The sequence below is a fragment of the Tremella mesenterica genome (assembly GCF_000271645.1).
Source record: "Tremella mesenterica DSM 1558 unplaced genomic scaffold TREMEscaffold_1, whole genome shotgun sequence".
Taxonomy (NCBI): Eukaryota; Fungi; Basidiomycota; class Tremellomycetes; order Tremellales; family Tremellaceae; genus Tremella; species Tremella mesenterica.
Window position 1 is genome coordinate 4,244,930 of NW_006711225.1, and position 16,062 is coordinate 4,260,991.

A 16,062-nucleotide genomic window follows, 5' to 3' on the forward strand; every position below is an offset into this window, starting at 1 on the left:
CAGATCATACGAGTTGTTGCCATCCCTCTTCATCCCTATGTCCACCATTAACGTTTGATCGATGTAGATGATCAAACCCAACACTGTCGTCCTGATCAGAGATAACACTATCATCTATTTGACTTTGACTGATCAAACCCCCTCTTTCTTCTTTATCACCATCTTTCTTTCCTAATTCCGCCGTCCATTGTCCTACACCACGACTGGCATCCTTAGCTAATCTACCAACACCTACAGCGAGAGCTGATAGACCGCTGGATAATTCTTGAGAGGTTGATCGGACGTGTGAGGTTGTTTGTCCTCGTGGACGAAGAGAAGGGAGTAGAGACTTTATTTCGATTGTCCATAATATCGGACGTGATGTACGTATGTAGACTAGGGGAGAAGGAGGTAATAGATGATTTGAGGTTGATATAGAGGTGGAGAATGATGCTATCCAATCTGATTTGAACTCAGCAGATACTCTTATTTTCTTGTTTGGAGTCACTTCATAGTTGAGGACACCGTACTGAATGATATATTAGGGGAAGTTTTGAGTAGAATTTGTTTTGGCATGGTGGAAGTCCAGTAATTCCGATGATCATAGAAGGGATTAACCCGCAATGTGTTAATGAGGAGATGAGCCTTGGGGGACATGTTATAGTGAGAGAGAAAGATCTGATCATATACACTTACCTAGATCCCATTTTAAACCCTCCGTCTTGATATACGATTCTTCCACTCCAACAGGTAACAAACCACATGTCTGACCCATGATGGTATGATCAATCTCCACTAAATGAGATCCCTCATCATCAGCTCTCCCACTAACAATTCTCCCTTTCTCGCTTCTCTTACAAGATCTGGAAGATGCTCACCTCGTCTAATGTCCATGCAAGGGATTCACCACTGATAACAAATGTCTCTGGTCGAGTTTTACGCATTTTGTGTAGCAAAAACATTGTATGTACAGATTGATCGATCCGACCGGAAAGACCTCCCATAAGGATGAGGTGATACTGAGCGTCAGAACGACCTGAATCAGTGTCTTGTCCGTAGTGCAATTTCAGTGCCCAGATGATGTGGGATGAGCTTGAGAGGAGACGGGTCGTGAGAGAGGAATGAAAGGAATACTACCCACTTTCTTCCCTGAAGCCTCTTCCAAAGCTTCAATCTCGGAGATGCACTTCATCAAGTCGGTAGCATATTCTGAACCGTCGTGTTTTATGGACACGCCCTGTCGAGTCAACTTTTCAGAAAGGGTATTTTCAAGTGGAAACAAACTTTTTGAGCGTAATAAGTATGAACGTCGGTCCGGATAGAGTCGAGATCACCTTTGATCATATTGGGTAGATATCTATTACCTCAGCGTTCGCCTCGTTTCATAGTGTGATAGATCAAGAGACAGAAAGGTGACGAGGAGCGAGTGATTGGTTCTACTCACGCCAAACGATTGTCTGCGTTCCACAGATCGTACAATCTATTTGCACCTCCATCTGCACAATATCGTACTTCGCCTGAGAGATTAGCTTGACTCCTACTGCAACTTTGTGAGACATTAGGATCCGACTCACTCGCATTCCATACTCTCAAAAAGACATCTTTTCTAGTGATCGGCTGATTGAGAATGATCAGAGCATATTTTCTTCCGCTCGGCTCTCCGTTGAAAAGATCACAACAATTCCATATTCTGGCATCTGGTTCTTTCTCCAAGTACCGTTTCGAGGCGATTGAGAACGACTCTTTCGGTTGATATTTACCCGAAGTTCTTCTAGGTGGAGGTTCTTCTTTCTCCGCTGCATGTAAAGCTTCCGAGACTATTTGTCTTGGGTCGTTGCTCTTCAGAGGAAGTGATTTTCGACGTACGGGTGGTTGTTTTTGAACACTGTTATCACTCGAGGAAGAAGAAGTAAGAGGTTGTGTCGTTGGAATGGAAGGCCGAACCAGATGAATCGTTGCTGCTCTGCTGAGATTTGACGGACGTCCATGGGCCTCATCAGCAGCTTGTAAACTTTGTAGCATTATTCGAGATGGCGTGGCGAGCTTTGTGGGTTGATGGATCGTTGCTGGACGTTCGGGGGAAGATCCAGGGATGGAAAGAGGTCGTGAAATTTGAGATGATTTACGAGGTGGGAGAGAAGGTGCAGTTCCTCCTGACACTGAAACGCGACGAGGGGGAAGGGGAGGAGGTGCTTTTTTGCTTGAAGAAGAGGAGATTGTGGAGGGTTGGGAAGCTAATCTTTGACGGAAAGGGTTCTTGGATAAAGTAGCTGGAGCCGAGTGAGTAGGGGGTTTGATGAGGTCATCAGAGGAAGATGTCGGAGCATGGGATAGAGTGGTAGGGGATCTGACAGGTGGAGGAGGGGGTTTGAGAGGTATCGGTTCGGCTATGTGTGAGCCTTTTAGAATATTTTCAAAAGCTATACATTGGTTGTAAGGAAGAAGTGAATGAATATACAAGCACGAAGAGAAAGATGACACATACTTGGAACGTAAATCAGTTGCAGCTCAGCCTTTTGAGGTCTCTTCTGTCCTTTACTACCAACAGAATGAGCCAACAACCTCATCACTCCATACACCTGTCTGTCCGAAAGCCTCGTGTCATTTTCAGGCAAATACGACATTACCTGTGATTAGTCTGTGTAGTCACTTCTTCCCGATCTCAGACTCACATCATCTGCAAGAGTTCCCGGGACATCCAATCTCTGACAGACGAACGTCCTGAGAGTCTCTCGAGAGATCGTATGAGGACCGACATGATCTTTGGACAGAGCGAGAATGGCGAGGTATTGATCATACGCCCTTCGCTCGGATGGTGATAGCTGAGTGTCAGGGGCGTCCTTCGAGCTGATGAGACTTACGGAGGAAGGTTCCAATTCCAACGGAGTGGAATATGGGGACATAGTTGTGATGTTAAGGATGCACAAGTGTCCAAAAGATGGACCTAGTACAGTACGAGTACAGTGTACAGTAAGTTAGGGCAGAGGGAAAGGAAAGGGTGAACGGAAGAATATGTTTCCGACGGAAACTTAACGCGGTCAAGGTCTGGCACTTAGTTGCAAAACTGGATAATCCCGACGGAACTCGAATTAATCCCGACGAAATTTTGCCACTTTCTCCCAAAATACGTCGTTCAACTCCCATATCCCGTCACTACTGACCCAAATCCCTTCACTATTAAAAAATCATCTTTCCGTGGCTTTTCTGATATCATTGGAATGCCTGACGCCTTCTGAGTCTATTCATACCATTTTCGGAACAGCTTTCGGAGTATTGACCACAGGGGCATGGGCAATGTCCCCAACCCAAAATCCTACTTCCTTTTCGGTCCCCTTTCGGCCGAATTCGGGAGCTTTCGGTAATAGTCACATACTCACTACTGACTACCAATCTACCCAAGTGAATAGCTTCTTTCATGTATGTAAGTATGTATGTATGTTCATGTTCATGGTAATACATCCTCTGAATGCACAAAACTCTCTTAAGGATCCATCATGTTGACGTGTTTCTGATGGTGATGGGGTTGGTTGAACTTCTACTAAGTACCAACACGGGCTGACGCGATTTTCCCCGTTTTTCATTCCTTCCATTCACTTCTTCTCTTCACTTCACTTCACTTCTCTTCAGCATCTTCATATCTTTTTCCAGCTTACATTAGCCAGCGTTTTTCATCTGCTCTCCACTGCTCACTCTCAACTGATCTCACTGCTCATTCTGCATCTGTGTGCTTCATCTCACCTTCCCCCTTGGCTCGTCCGAATTATCTTATCATCAAAATTAGAGTCTTCCCACTCCCCCTTCCTCCCAATCTCTCTGACCTCTTTGACCTCTTTCTCAAAATGCCGAACCCCTTCGACCCAAAAACAGATAAATCCACTGTAAACCCTCCGAAGGGTTACAAATTACACCCCGACCACGTTCATTTCCAAAAATATCTTCAGCCACAACACCCCATTTGGAAGAATGAGAAATCACTTCGTTCTTTTCAAGCTGAGATAGGGTTTTACCTCCAACCCTGGTGGCATGCAGAGCCGAAGTATCTTCCCCAGCATGCTGAAAAGCTAGGACTTCGGGAAGCTACCCCGAAACAAATGAAGGAAGAGGGTATTCGGGCGATTACTAGAGGGTCACGATGCTATTCGGCGGATGAGTCGGCGACAAAGCCAAACTGTCATGTCCAGTTTTGTGTTTCGGCTTTCAATTACACGTGAGTATTGGTTTGTCAAATATGGCTTCCGAATTCGGGAGAAATTAACGAAACTCAATGCTGATCTCAGACATCCCGAAGTGAAATGTGTCAATGTACCTGATGGTCGACCAGTGTTTCTCAACCGTTGGGACGAAGGAAAGTTTCGTGTCTGTGTCCACTGTTATAACTCCACAAAGCCCCCTCTCACCTGCTCCCTCAAGGGCAAGCCGACCAATTTCCTTGTCGAAGAGTCCTCCGAAAGTGAAAAACGGCCGAAAAAGTCATCACAAGGTCAGGACAAGCCTGAGGACAGCTCGGATTCTGATTCGGACTCATCGGACTCTGAACATTCACGACATCCCTCCCCTCCGAAACCTCGCCGGCCAGCCACCACAACACGCTCTACAAGAGCTTCGGCCCCCAAGAAATCGGTTTCTCCCCCCCCTCCCGAAAAAGGAAAAGGAAAGGGAAAAGAAAAAGCTCCCCCTGCAACTTCCACGGCGATTGGGTTCTCAAATGCGCCACTGCAGGAACCGGTAGGACTGAAGGACAAGCGTAGGACTGCTAGGGGAGGCACTGTCGCAGCTGGGGATGCTGCAAAATCCCGTCCGAAATGGGTTGTCAGACCTTCTCCAAAACCTCTCACCGAAGCGCGTACGTCTGCTAGAGAGCAACCTCGTTCGGAGGTGAGTTTTCTAAGTTCCGGACCGAAAGCAAGTCTCAGCAGCTGACTTTTAGGGAGAAACAGAACTTTCTTCTCCAGCTGGTCCTACTCTTGTTCAAGATTCCAGCTTGGGTCAAGATGATGGGGAAGAAAGACCTCAACCGGAACAATCTACAGCCCGAAATGAGAGGCCACGATTCCCTCCCCGCCCTCCAAAATTTGCCGATGTTGTTCCCGAAAAGGAACCCTCCGAAATTGCCCCCCCCGTTTTCTCTGCAGGTTTGCCAGCTGGGATCTCTCCCATACTTGTCCGAAGTAGTCCTGTTCATCCTCCTGTGAACAAGCGTGCCCTGGAGGATGTAAACGAGTCCCAGCCCGAACCGAAACGAGCTCGTCCGTTCTCCGTTGAACAAAGTCCTCCCCAGCCCGAAATGGATCTTACCTCCGAAAAGGTGCCCACAATGTCCCCTGTTGGTCCTGTTCCTTCTCCTGCCGTATCTGTTCGACAACAGGCCGTTCCCTCTGCTCTTGACCCATTTATAGCACAAACACAGACGGTTTTGGGTGTTACATTGCAAGAATCACCAACAATCCCTTCGCCTCACAAAGCTAAAAGTGTCACACCGGCCCCCTTTCCCAGCCCCTCCCCTGCTCCGAAAGCAGGCCCTCCTCCAAACCTTCAACCTGGGTCTTCTTCTCTCGTCTCTGGCCCTCCCCAAATCTCCCCATTACCTACCTCACTACATACGTTTGCAGCGGTAAAGCAGTGGCTACAGCAGAAGGGCCTGGATCGATCAGGTGTGCAGAGTCATCCTGGTCCGAACCCATCGACCAATGTTCCGAAACCCACGATGGCTCCGAAACCCATAGTTCCTCCAATCTTTGCTTCCCAATCGGCTCCCCCTCAGACTCCACCTCCCACTTCTCTCATTCGTTCTCACTCAGAATTCGTTGGCTCTGGTCCCACAGCTTTGCCAGGTCAGATACCCTCCATTCCTGTCACTTCGGTCAATGTGGTCAGTAAACTCCCTCAAATGAACCCACCACTCCAGCCCGAATTTCGGACCGAAAGACCCACTGTCCCTTCTTTGGACCAGCCTGCACCCGAAAAGGTTGTCCCTTACATCCCGGCTCCACCGTCTACCATGCCCGAAGTTGAACAGTGTCTGCATCGTATGAGTGAGTTTCAAGAGACTCAGGCTCAGTTTGAGGAGCAATTCTCTTCCCGAATGGTCGCTCAAGTTTCCGAGATGATAGACTATTACCGAGAAATCAACCGAGGACGGCATCAAGCCTACTCCGAAAGTGTCACACAATCACTTTCGGGTGTGAGAGCTATCAATGGGACATGGAGCGAATTCAAAGCGCGGTATGACTCGGTGGTTTCTGAAAGAGATGTGGCTCAAGGAGAGGTAAAGACACTGGACCGGCTGTACAAAGAGCAGATTGATAAGAATGAGGAGAGAGATCATGCTGTTGCCCGAGTCACCGCCGAAAAGGACGCCGAAATTGCTTCAATCCGAAAGCAGTTGGAGGAGACACAGGAAGGGCTCAAGACTATGAGCCAGAGGTTCGCTAGTGCAATGGGGGATAAGGAAAAGGAGGCTCAGGCTCGTCAGTCTGCTGAACAGCGGTGTTCAGATCTGGCCAGACAGATGGCTGAGAAGGAAAACACCGAATTGGAAACTCTCCGAGCTCGTCTTTCGGAGGCCGAAGCCGCTAAGTTGACAATGCAACAGCAAAACGGCGAGGCATTGCAGTTTGTGCAAATTACCGCTGCCATGCAAAATGAGACTGAGATGGAGAATGTACGGTTGAAGGAACTCAAAGAGCAGTTGGAGGGAGCAAATGAGCAGTTACGGGCAGACCTTCAAGCGGATCAAGAGGAGTGGGAATCGGCCAACTACACCATCAGGCAACTTGAGTCAGAACTCGAAGAGGTCAAACGAGAAAAGTCTCGGCTACAGGTCCTCTTTGACATTAGGACTTACTCTGCGAAGCCGAACGAGTACTCTGACCGAAGAAGAGCTCACAGTCTTGATCCCCCTTCCACCAAGATCACCGCTCGAAACTCCGAAAGTACCGCACCGAATCCCGAAAATGACCCTTCAAACTCCGAAAATGTACTTTCTTCAAAACCAACACGTCATGATCCCTTTCCCACAATCCCCACAAATGCAGATCTCCATTCTTCTCAAGATTAAATGTAGCCAATCAAATCCGTGTCACAGTTCCCTTGTATGTAGTGTCACTTGTTCATTTTGGCGAGTATCCATTTCGGTGTTTTCATTTCATGTTTCGGTCTTTCTATGTTTGGGGTCCAAATGTCTCATCTGTGTGTGAACTAGCCTGTGTAATGCATTCCATGTCTGAACTCTTCCAGCCTGGCTCATGTTGCATACATCCCTGCAAGAGATACTTCACTGTTTCTTGTGTCAGTGAGCGAGAGATCCTTGTAGTAGGATTAATTGTCCCCAAAATTCGGACCGACTTCGGACAGCCTTGACCAATTTCGGACAGTCATGGCTGCATATATCACTGCAAGAGAGCTTATGACTATTGAAATAAGCACTGGGTAGACACAATGACTAGTGACCCTAAGCAGTACAATATTGGAATACATGAGACGGTCAGATGTGCTTGAAGCAGAGGAATGGCTTATTGCTTCGGCACCTTATGCCCATGATCTGAGGAACACAGTTAAGAGGCCACCACTGTCCCACATGGATTTCGCTTCTTCGCCCATGTGTACGGGATGAGACTAGACACCTGAAAGTATGTCTTTGCAGGCAATAGACCCCCTTGGATGTGCTTGACATCTTAGGAAGTTTGATCCCTTCCAAGAGTTCTGTCCATATTTGAGGCTTCAATCCAGGGAGTCACCAACTCCCCCTCTGAATTTCGCTAGATTGCCCACTACTTTGGTTTTAAAGAGACATGTCTACAGAGCACTTTCATATGTGTAAATACCTGTTTCATGTGGCTATGGCTCCATAGTTGGTTGACCGACTTTGCAGATTAGTGTATGAGCTGCAGAATTTGGTTATGTGACAAGGTATGCTGAACTTCATTGGGCAAGTCTATAAACCTGGCATATTGTGTGTCCAAGAGGACTGCACCTGCTAGGAAACAATGGAGGAATTCGACCGATGCACAAGGGTAGCTAGCATAGGTGCATGTTTTGGGCATTTTGCAACGAGATTCGGGGTGGTTTTCGGTGTTTCGGGAGTGCCTTCGGACTCACTTGGGAAAGATAATCAAGCCCCAATCTGCATCAAACCAAGTGTATTTTTACATCCAGAGGTATATTAGTCATTATATTCATGCACAACCAGCTGTGATACCTCTCTACAGGCGATCTATGTAGTAAGTCATGGAAGGTACAGACTTGTCCATCAATTTTTTCACTTTCGGACTGAATATAGACTCATTTGCTGGATCCCGTGCAGCCATTGCAAGCACCAGTTGAAGCACACTTGTTCGTAGTTTTCTACTCTCACCTCTAGCCAGAGTTGATGATTTCACCCCAAGCACAGAAGCAGTCGGTCTGATTCCCTGGAGAAGAAGACATGCAGCGGCACATGCTAGAGGACCACAGCTGTGTGAGTCCACTTGTGTAACCCAGTCCAGGTTATCCCTGGTAGCCTGGACGTCATTATTGAGCTTGGGAGTAGCACTGTACTCACCTGAGAATTTGGAGCAATCAACCAACCCATAGCTTCAGCCTCTGTTGCTATGCCTTTTCTGACTTCCCAGGACAAACGGCGTTCTAGCAGGCGTGACCATTGCTATTGATCAGTGACGCTGCACCTCATTGAAGTGATTTTGAATGACCAACTTACCTTCTTCTGTTTCGCCGAATCATACGTCCCCCCGGCCCCATCATACATCAACACCAGCTTCTGTGGCCCAAAGATTACCAGTGTCTCAAAATGGGACCTCGACATCAGAACCCCAACTGTGTTCTCTTTCCTCCATTGCCCATCCTTGCCGAGAGAAGGCCATGGCGTACTTCCAGGTATGTATGGGTTCCAGCTGTCACCAGCAGCTAGTGTTCGGTAAACAAACGAGTTTGGTATGGGGTCAGACATTCCAATCCCAAGATTCACACAATTTCGGATGAAAGCTGACACCGAAAGCAAGATATCATCGATTCCGAAATTGGTGTACCACTCATTCCTTCCGTAGAACTTACGCAACGTTTTTGACCCAAATGTGGAGTCTACACCCTGCAGCTTCAAGCCCTTATGCTCATCTTCGGCCATGTCATGAAACATAGCTTCCATCTGGTCGCACAGGTCCTCAAGGAGATCGTCCGAAAGGCTATCAACATCTTGAAATGTGCTGACGGAGATGAGAGGTTGAAAGGATTCTCCCGAACGCCACTGAACTTGTGCTAGTCTTTCGGCGATGACTGACTGAGCCTTTTCTAGTTGACAGTACTGGGGAACCTCGGGTGAGGGGGAGCGTTCAACAGTGGGAAAGACACTTGGAGGATCGATGTCCATGGATGATGAAGAGGAATCTGGTTCTGCTGTAATGTCTTGAGAAGCTACAGTGGGATTGAGACTGATAGCTTGATCGGGGGGAGCCGATTCACTCTGCGGTGTGTTGGTTTGGCACAGCATGTTGCTCGAGGAAGGCCCGGTTTCGGGAGGTTCATCACCAGGTGGAGAAATATGTGTAGGCTTCGGAGGGATGGTACCCTGAGAAACTGTGGGAAGAACATTGGGCTGAGAAGCGGTGGGGTCTGTAGGGGTACTGGTGGGCGCCAAGCTTGTAGACTGGACATCAACTGGGGCAGGTTCTTGTTCCGTTGGGTTTGGAGGAGGAACTTTCGGATCTCCCGAATTCGGAGGTTCGAGCGTTGGCGGGGCCGAAGTTGGCAGCTCCGAATTTGAAGAATTAGCTGGTATGGCGTCCGAAACGGGAGGTTGGGGGTTTGGTGCTTCCAGTGTTGGGCCTTCAGCTTTTGGTATTTCAGGATTCGAAGCCGATTTTGACATTGCTTTCCCACTTGGCTTATTCAGTCGTCTCTTTTTGGCAATGGGTTGACTTGCTGATGGCTTGACTTCATCTTCCAGTGTATAGAACAGCAAGACCGGGAATCGTGTACCACTGAAAGCGTCCCGGTTCAGAAACATACGAGAGGTTTTTTCGTCGTCAATCTCCCACAGCACATCATCATGCTTTAGCAAAGCCACATAGTGTCCACTGGTCACCTGCACGGTGTCCCCCTTTCGGCAGAGCATTCCCTTCAATCTGTACATTGGAAGATTGCTGGGGAGTATAGCAGGAGGTACGGCCGAAACCTGCGCTGGGTTGATAGTTTCGGGAATGTCAAAAGGGTGGATCACTTGGTGTGCGGAGGCGTTTCGGAGATCCCAGACAATGTTGAGGAGTAACATGCGGGGCAGGTTGTTGGATTCCAAGGACATCTTGGCTCGTGCTCGAGTGACAGCCATTCGTCCATCACATGGTACCGAAAAGCAATGTTGGGGACTGCATGAACGCCACAATGAAAGGTTCATGAGCTGGATGAGGTTAAGTGATGAGCCATGTGGATAGATTTGGAGAACGGTCATTTGCCTCTCCAGTGAGGATGTCTCTTGCCTGACAGGGACTGCGTGGGAACAGGGCTGAAAGACATATTCCCAGGTTACTCCGAATTCGAATGTGTTCCGAATCGGGTTCTGTTCAATGATCTGATTGAATTTGCTTGTCATTCTGAGAAACAGTTCACACGGATCATGCTGAGATTCTTCATCTATCAAGTTCTCACCTGCATGTCAGCAAATGAACATGCTGATTGGCAGCAATAATGGAGGAAGGGAACTCACTTTGGAGGATCGGTACAATGTCCTTCAGATCCACCAGCCGTCTAGTTACCGAAATGGCTTTAAGAAAGTCACCTAGTAACACAATCAAAGAAGGTGCGTGAGGCCTGAGAGCGTCATTAGCTTCGTTGAATGCGGACACGAAGGCTGGAATTCGGAAGACAATATGGAACAACGACAGAGCAAAACAGGATTGAAGATAATTCTTTGCTCCAACAGGTCGATCTCGTGGTGGTAGTGCGTCCCGAGGAATGCCAGCTTTTGTGGGGGCTGTCTTTTGGCGATAAGGATGCAGAGGGCGGTGAGCTGCTGGACGGCCACCCTTATCAGCCTCTGGTCTTGAAACCGGTAACGTGGCAGTGGTTGAGGGCTGGTCGTCAGCATGGTTGAGGAATCGGTTTCGGCGGGTAATGGGCGAATCGGGCTCGACAAAATCAAGGTTGGCACTATCAATGCTGATGAGCTTGCCCTGTTTCGGAGGCTGCTCGGAGGACCAATCATGCCACACAGGCTCCGAAGGGTCATGTCCCCAATAGGCAACAAGGTCTTCTTGATCCAATGGATAAGATATCTCTCCTAACCGTCGTTGTAGCTGTATAGCTCGAGTCTGCAGTCGCAGTTCGTTTGCCGTGACACCATTAGAATACTTTTCGGAGGAGCCACAAGTGTGAAAGCAGTACAATGCCCAGAGACCCGAGCACCTTTTGCCTGTTTCGGTAAAGTATCTGCAGGAGCATCGTTCACGAGTTTTGTCTTTGATCCCACAGTAATGTGAGTCCGGTGTTGTTTTGCTCGATTCGGATGATGTCACACAATATGTATGATCTAATTGACCTCTCAATGACATAGGCATCTCGTGTCCGAAACATTCCCTAACCGCCCCTTGCTCCCAAAGCTCCAGTCCTTGAAGTATGTGTGACAGAACCGTGGGGTCACAGCGGGCAGATGTTGGTGGTGAATGGAGATACATGGGAAAGTAAACGTCGATGATGATTGTGAGGAGTTTGTCTATACGTTTGTTGGCTCGAGATTCAAGGAATACTCTGTCAAAGGTCCGAAATGCCGCTTCGACAAAGTTGTTTGTTGAGAGAGTACCATCTCGGGTGTGATGAGGTGGCAGACCATAGTCGACAAGGTATCCCCTCCATCTGTCGCTGAACCATTCAGACAGGAGCCAGGTTCTGATTTTGTCCCAAATTTCGGGATCGTTATTGCTGATTGCCGCAACATCGGCTTCTAGTCGAGCAAAAACTTCTGACCAAGACTCCTCTTCGGAACATCGTTGGCACCTCCGAAGTGCCACAAGGAAGGCAAAGGCCTTTTCGGTACCCACCAGATCACTCCCAAATAGCCGAAGTGCTCGAGATCGGGCGGCGTGCATGAAATGAAATTGGCATAACCGAATTGGAGTTCCCGGGAACACCTCCTCAATGGCCTTTCGTTCGGCGTCATCACAATCAATCATGAAATGTAGTGGAAGGAAATCCTCCTCGTGGATGTATTCGGCGTTGATGAGGATTTGCTCTTCATTCTCATATTCGGAGACCACTGATGATTTGCCCTTGAGTAATGCTTTCGCTTCTTTCTTGATAGCCTTTCGGATAACGCTCAAGAATTCGGTGTAGGAATCGGTGTTGGCGTGATTCGAGACCATGACAGCTACTGGAGCATTGTCAGCTCCGAAACAACCCGAAACCCTTCAAACCACAAGACTCACCAGGGACCATATGACCATATTCATTCACTGTGGCTAGCAAGGTGACGGGACAGCGTATTGCATTCTTATTTCTCCAAGACGAATCAAGAAAGAGGCCCCGATCTGTGGCATGCCGAATTGCTGATTGCAATGCATGTTTCGGACTGATGATTGCAATGAACGAAGAGTCCGCTGGGAATGGCTGAGTGCCACCGAGTACCAGGCCTTCAGGATATTCGCAACTGACAGTCAGCTCATGAGGACAAGGAAACGCTGGCTACATACTGCAGGAAAGAGCTTGGATTGGCCTCATGTAAGATACTTATCGCCGCCAGTGGTAGCCGATCCAGCCTTTCCTGCCGCAGAGCCGTTCGGATGGCAGTTTGGAAGTCAGTGGTGGTAGGAAGACGCTCGGGATAATTTGCCTTGACCCATAGGACATAGGGGTGAATCTTGCAGAAGGAATTGTACCACCGAAGCCGAAGACGTGACTCAGTCGTTCCCACCAGAGTTGCAGCATCGTGGAGTAGGTTTCGGAGATGTGGCGAAATCCGAAGTAATGTCAACGGGTTCGGTTGACCGTGATATGCAGCTTTCGGGCGGATCAGACAACAGACCCCTTTTCGGATATTGCTGGGAGTCATTCGTATCTAAGAACATGAGCTTAGTGAAGATGAATCATCCTTAGGTGACCGACCTCAAGAAAAAGATCACACTTTAAACGTGCTCTTGAGGAATATCGTGCGCTGGCAGCAGTTGGAGGGTGAGCTTCGGCTGTTGTTTGTGTTTCATCCTTTGCTTTCGGCTCAACATGGTGGTGGACACTGTCCAAAGTTGGCTGGATCTGGGTACAGTTGCCACTGCATCGGAAGATCGACCGAAACACTGTCCGATTCGGGTATGACGCGACAGCACCGTCGGAGACAAAGAAGAGGCCATGTCTTCCCCTGATGTCGGCGGGTAATAAACCAGGGGGATCCAACCATTCCACTTGAACACATTTGGATATATGCTGGGTCTCAATGAGGTAGTCCTGACGCTAATATATCAACAGAGTTACACTTCCGAAACAGCAGAACACTGACCAACGCGTCAAAGGCTTTCGGAATATGATGAAACGCCACCTCAAACTGTTCATAGCGATCATCATCCACCAGGTCAGGATTCGGTAATCGACAGAAGGTTTCCAAAGCACGTATGTTGACCCCAAGACTAGCATCGGTGCGAGGAGCTTTCAGCTCCAAGACTTGAGCCTCAGGACGTGGTACGGAGTATGATTCGGAAGAGATATTGACAATTCGGAAGCGCCCGGCCGCCTCTTGCCTGGCAGTCATGATCTCATCTTCCACCGAAATAGGATTCAGAGGTTGAGAGGGAGACCATTTCGGAACAGCAGGAGACAATGAAGCTGAGGGGGAGGCCATGACAAGCTCTGTCCAGGGTGCCGAGTCGGGTGTCACAATACCAATACCGTTGGAGGATACAGGAGTATTTCCTGAGGCAACTCTCCTGTCAGTTGATACATAAGGGGGGTCCGAAAGTACCCACTGGGATCAGCCGTGGACAGAGGCATCTTGTGATTGGAAGATTGGGGGAGAACACTCTGTGGGCTTAGCTGCGAGGGTCCGGGAAACTGCTCTGAATTATTTACTGAGCATAAGCTTCAATAAACCAAAAGGAAAAGGGACTGTCTTACAGGGCACCGAAACCGAAACTGACTGGATTTCCGAAGCTGCCTTATAGATAGAAGAAGACTCAGTACGTTGGGAAGGACCGGCTACATAGTTAGTAAGGAGTAATACAAGTTTCGGGGAAGAAACTGACATGTTGATGGTGTTTGTGCACTAGGAGCATAAACTTTCGGAGGTCGACCACGAAAAGGCGACTTTCTCTTTAAAGCGTTCAGAATGAGTTGATCAGCTTGATTATTCTGAGACATAAAGCTTGTAATATTAAGTGAGTAAGTCACTGTTGTGTTTAGATTGAGAGAGAGAGAGAAGAAGTAAATGATTGTGCCCCAACACCGCCAAACAGTGCCTAGGGTTGAAGGAGACATCCTTTCGGGGGCGTTTCCGAATTTGATCTCCAAATGGCTATAGAGAACCAAGGACTCCGAATTCGGAGGTTCTGCCTGCATGAATGGCTTCAGAATACGTGTGGCAACACATAGATATGCAGGAAGCCACGGTAGGATGCATATTCAATACAGGGGGGATTTGGGGACATTCCGTAGGTATTTGGGTCAGTAGTGGAGGGATCCTCGGGTTGAGTGACGTATTTTGGGAGAAAGTGGCAAAATTTCGTCGGGATTAATTCGAGTTCCGTCGGGATTATCCCTACGCGCCACTTAGTTGCATGTTGCAACTGCATCTTGACTGTGTTAACCTTGACCTGCTATACTTGGTCGATCTCGCCGTTCGCAACGAGACAGCAAGTTAGACGATGACAATGTCGGAATCGAACCAGGCTGGTCCTAGCTATAGAGAACGGAAACGAGTACGTCGAAGAGAATACGAATCCATCTTACCAGATATCAAACCGAGCATCTACAAACTTTCCATACCCATTCCCCAAACTCTAGCAAAGAAATTCATCACTTCTGTCCCATCTCATAATCCAAAGACCGTATCTCCTGATGAATCATTGCCATCCCATGTGTCTAGATCTCACAAGGGTATGGGAGAGAGTACGGACATTCCAGAAGTTGACGCGGGGGATGACGGAAGAGACGGAGTGGACAGGAGTGAAGCAATCAGAAGAGGCTGGATTACTCGTCGATATAGAAAGAAAGTTTCGGATAAAATATTAGAGACTTCTCGTGAGATTCATAACTATCAATCCAAAGGATAAATCTAATAAGATAGTTGAAGAGAGACCAAGTAGTAAATTCGACTTACCGGGAGATGTCAGTGTTCTCTTGGTTTTAAGTAATGAACAAGAGCTGATGGATAGGATATGTTGATAGCTATACAAGATCACACTGGAAGGTTTTATAAACAACATGAATTATTACTCGCTCCTAGACGATGGGGTCATGCTGTTGGATCTAATGGACAGAGACATAAGCGTGGTGGAGGTGTGAAGCAGATGGGGAAGGGTATGAGGAGAAGAAGAAGAGTCCGGATCGAAGAGGAAGAAGAACGAGAGTCAGATGGGAAATCGATACAATCCAATGATAAGATTGAACAACGTAGAAGAACTGTTCGTAACAAGACTGGAGAAGATCAGGGGGTAAATGAGACGGATGAGGATGAAGTTGAACTCAAGGATCGGAAAGATGATGATTCCGATGAGGATGAAGAGGATTCAAAAGATCCCGATTACGAGCAGGAAGATGATGACAAAGAGGAGGAGGAGGAGGAGGAGGAGGAGGAGGAGGAGGAGGAAGAAGATTCCGATCATAAGCAAGATGAAGAAGATGAGTCCGATGGAGATAAACCGGTTGGTAATGCTCAGTCAACAGGCTCAAAAAGCAGAGGAGGGTATAAAAGGAGAGATATGAGATTAGCCCTTGACGGTTCGGCTCTTCTCGCATTGGGTATGTCTAGTCTCTTCTCCATTATGTGTGGTGCTAAGGACAGGCTGTCTGGTGGAGGAATGGGTCAAACAGGAGTTGAAAGAAGCGGGTTATGTGTCTGAGCCTCAGATGTAGGAGATCTAGACTGGCTATACTAGTTTCCCAAACTTCATCATTCGG

General features: G+C 48.0%; 3 protein-coding genes across 3 annotated transcripts; 1 reads left to right on the forward strand and 2 right to left on the reverse strand.

Moving 5' to 3' along the window:
• Positions 1 to 4: 4 nt before the first annotated feature.
• TREMEDRAFT_25042 (uncharacterized protein) lies at positions 5 to 2,001 on the reverse strand (the record flags this gene model as incomplete). Its single annotated transcript, XM_007000513.1, has 7 exons — positions 5 to 432; positions 670 to 787; positions 858 to 998; positions 1,121 to 1,216; positions 1,264 to 1,343; positions 1,431 to 1,496; positions 1,554 to 2,001. The coding sequence occupies 7 exons, from the start codon at positions 1,999 to 2,001 to the stop codon at positions 5 to 7; spliced, it is 1,377 nt and encodes a 458-aa protein (XP_007000575.1).
• A 6,179-nt stretch (positions 2,002 to 8,180) lies between these two features.
• Positions 8,181 to 13,938, reverse strand: TREMEDRAFT_59351 (uncharacterized protein; the record flags this gene model as incomplete). Its single annotated transcript, XM_007001560.1, has 9 exons — positions 8,181 to 8,495; positions 8,519 to 8,620; positions 8,675 to 10,614; positions 10,673 to 12,331; positions 12,387 to 12,607; positions 12,651 to 12,998; positions 13,271 to 13,404; positions 13,451 to 13,869; positions 13,914 to 13,938. The coding sequence occupies 9 exons, from the start codon at positions 13,936 to 13,938 to the stop codon at positions 8,181 to 8,183; spliced, it is 5,163 nt and encodes a 1,720-aa protein (XP_007001622.1).
• Positions 13,939 to 14,807: 869 nt separating this feature from the next.
• Positions 14,808 to 16,017, forward strand: TREMEDRAFT_59352 (uncharacterized protein; the record flags this gene model as incomplete). The annotated part of the gene is made up of 4 exons (XM_007001561.1): positions 14,808 to 15,183; positions 15,230 to 15,270; positions 15,318 to 15,903; positions 15,947 to 16,017. 4 exons carry the CDS (start codon positions 14,808 to 14,810, stop codon positions 16,015 to 16,017), a joined length of 1,074 nt encoding a protein of 357 aa, XP_007001623.1.
• Positions 16,018 to 16,062: the final 45 nt, after the last annotated feature.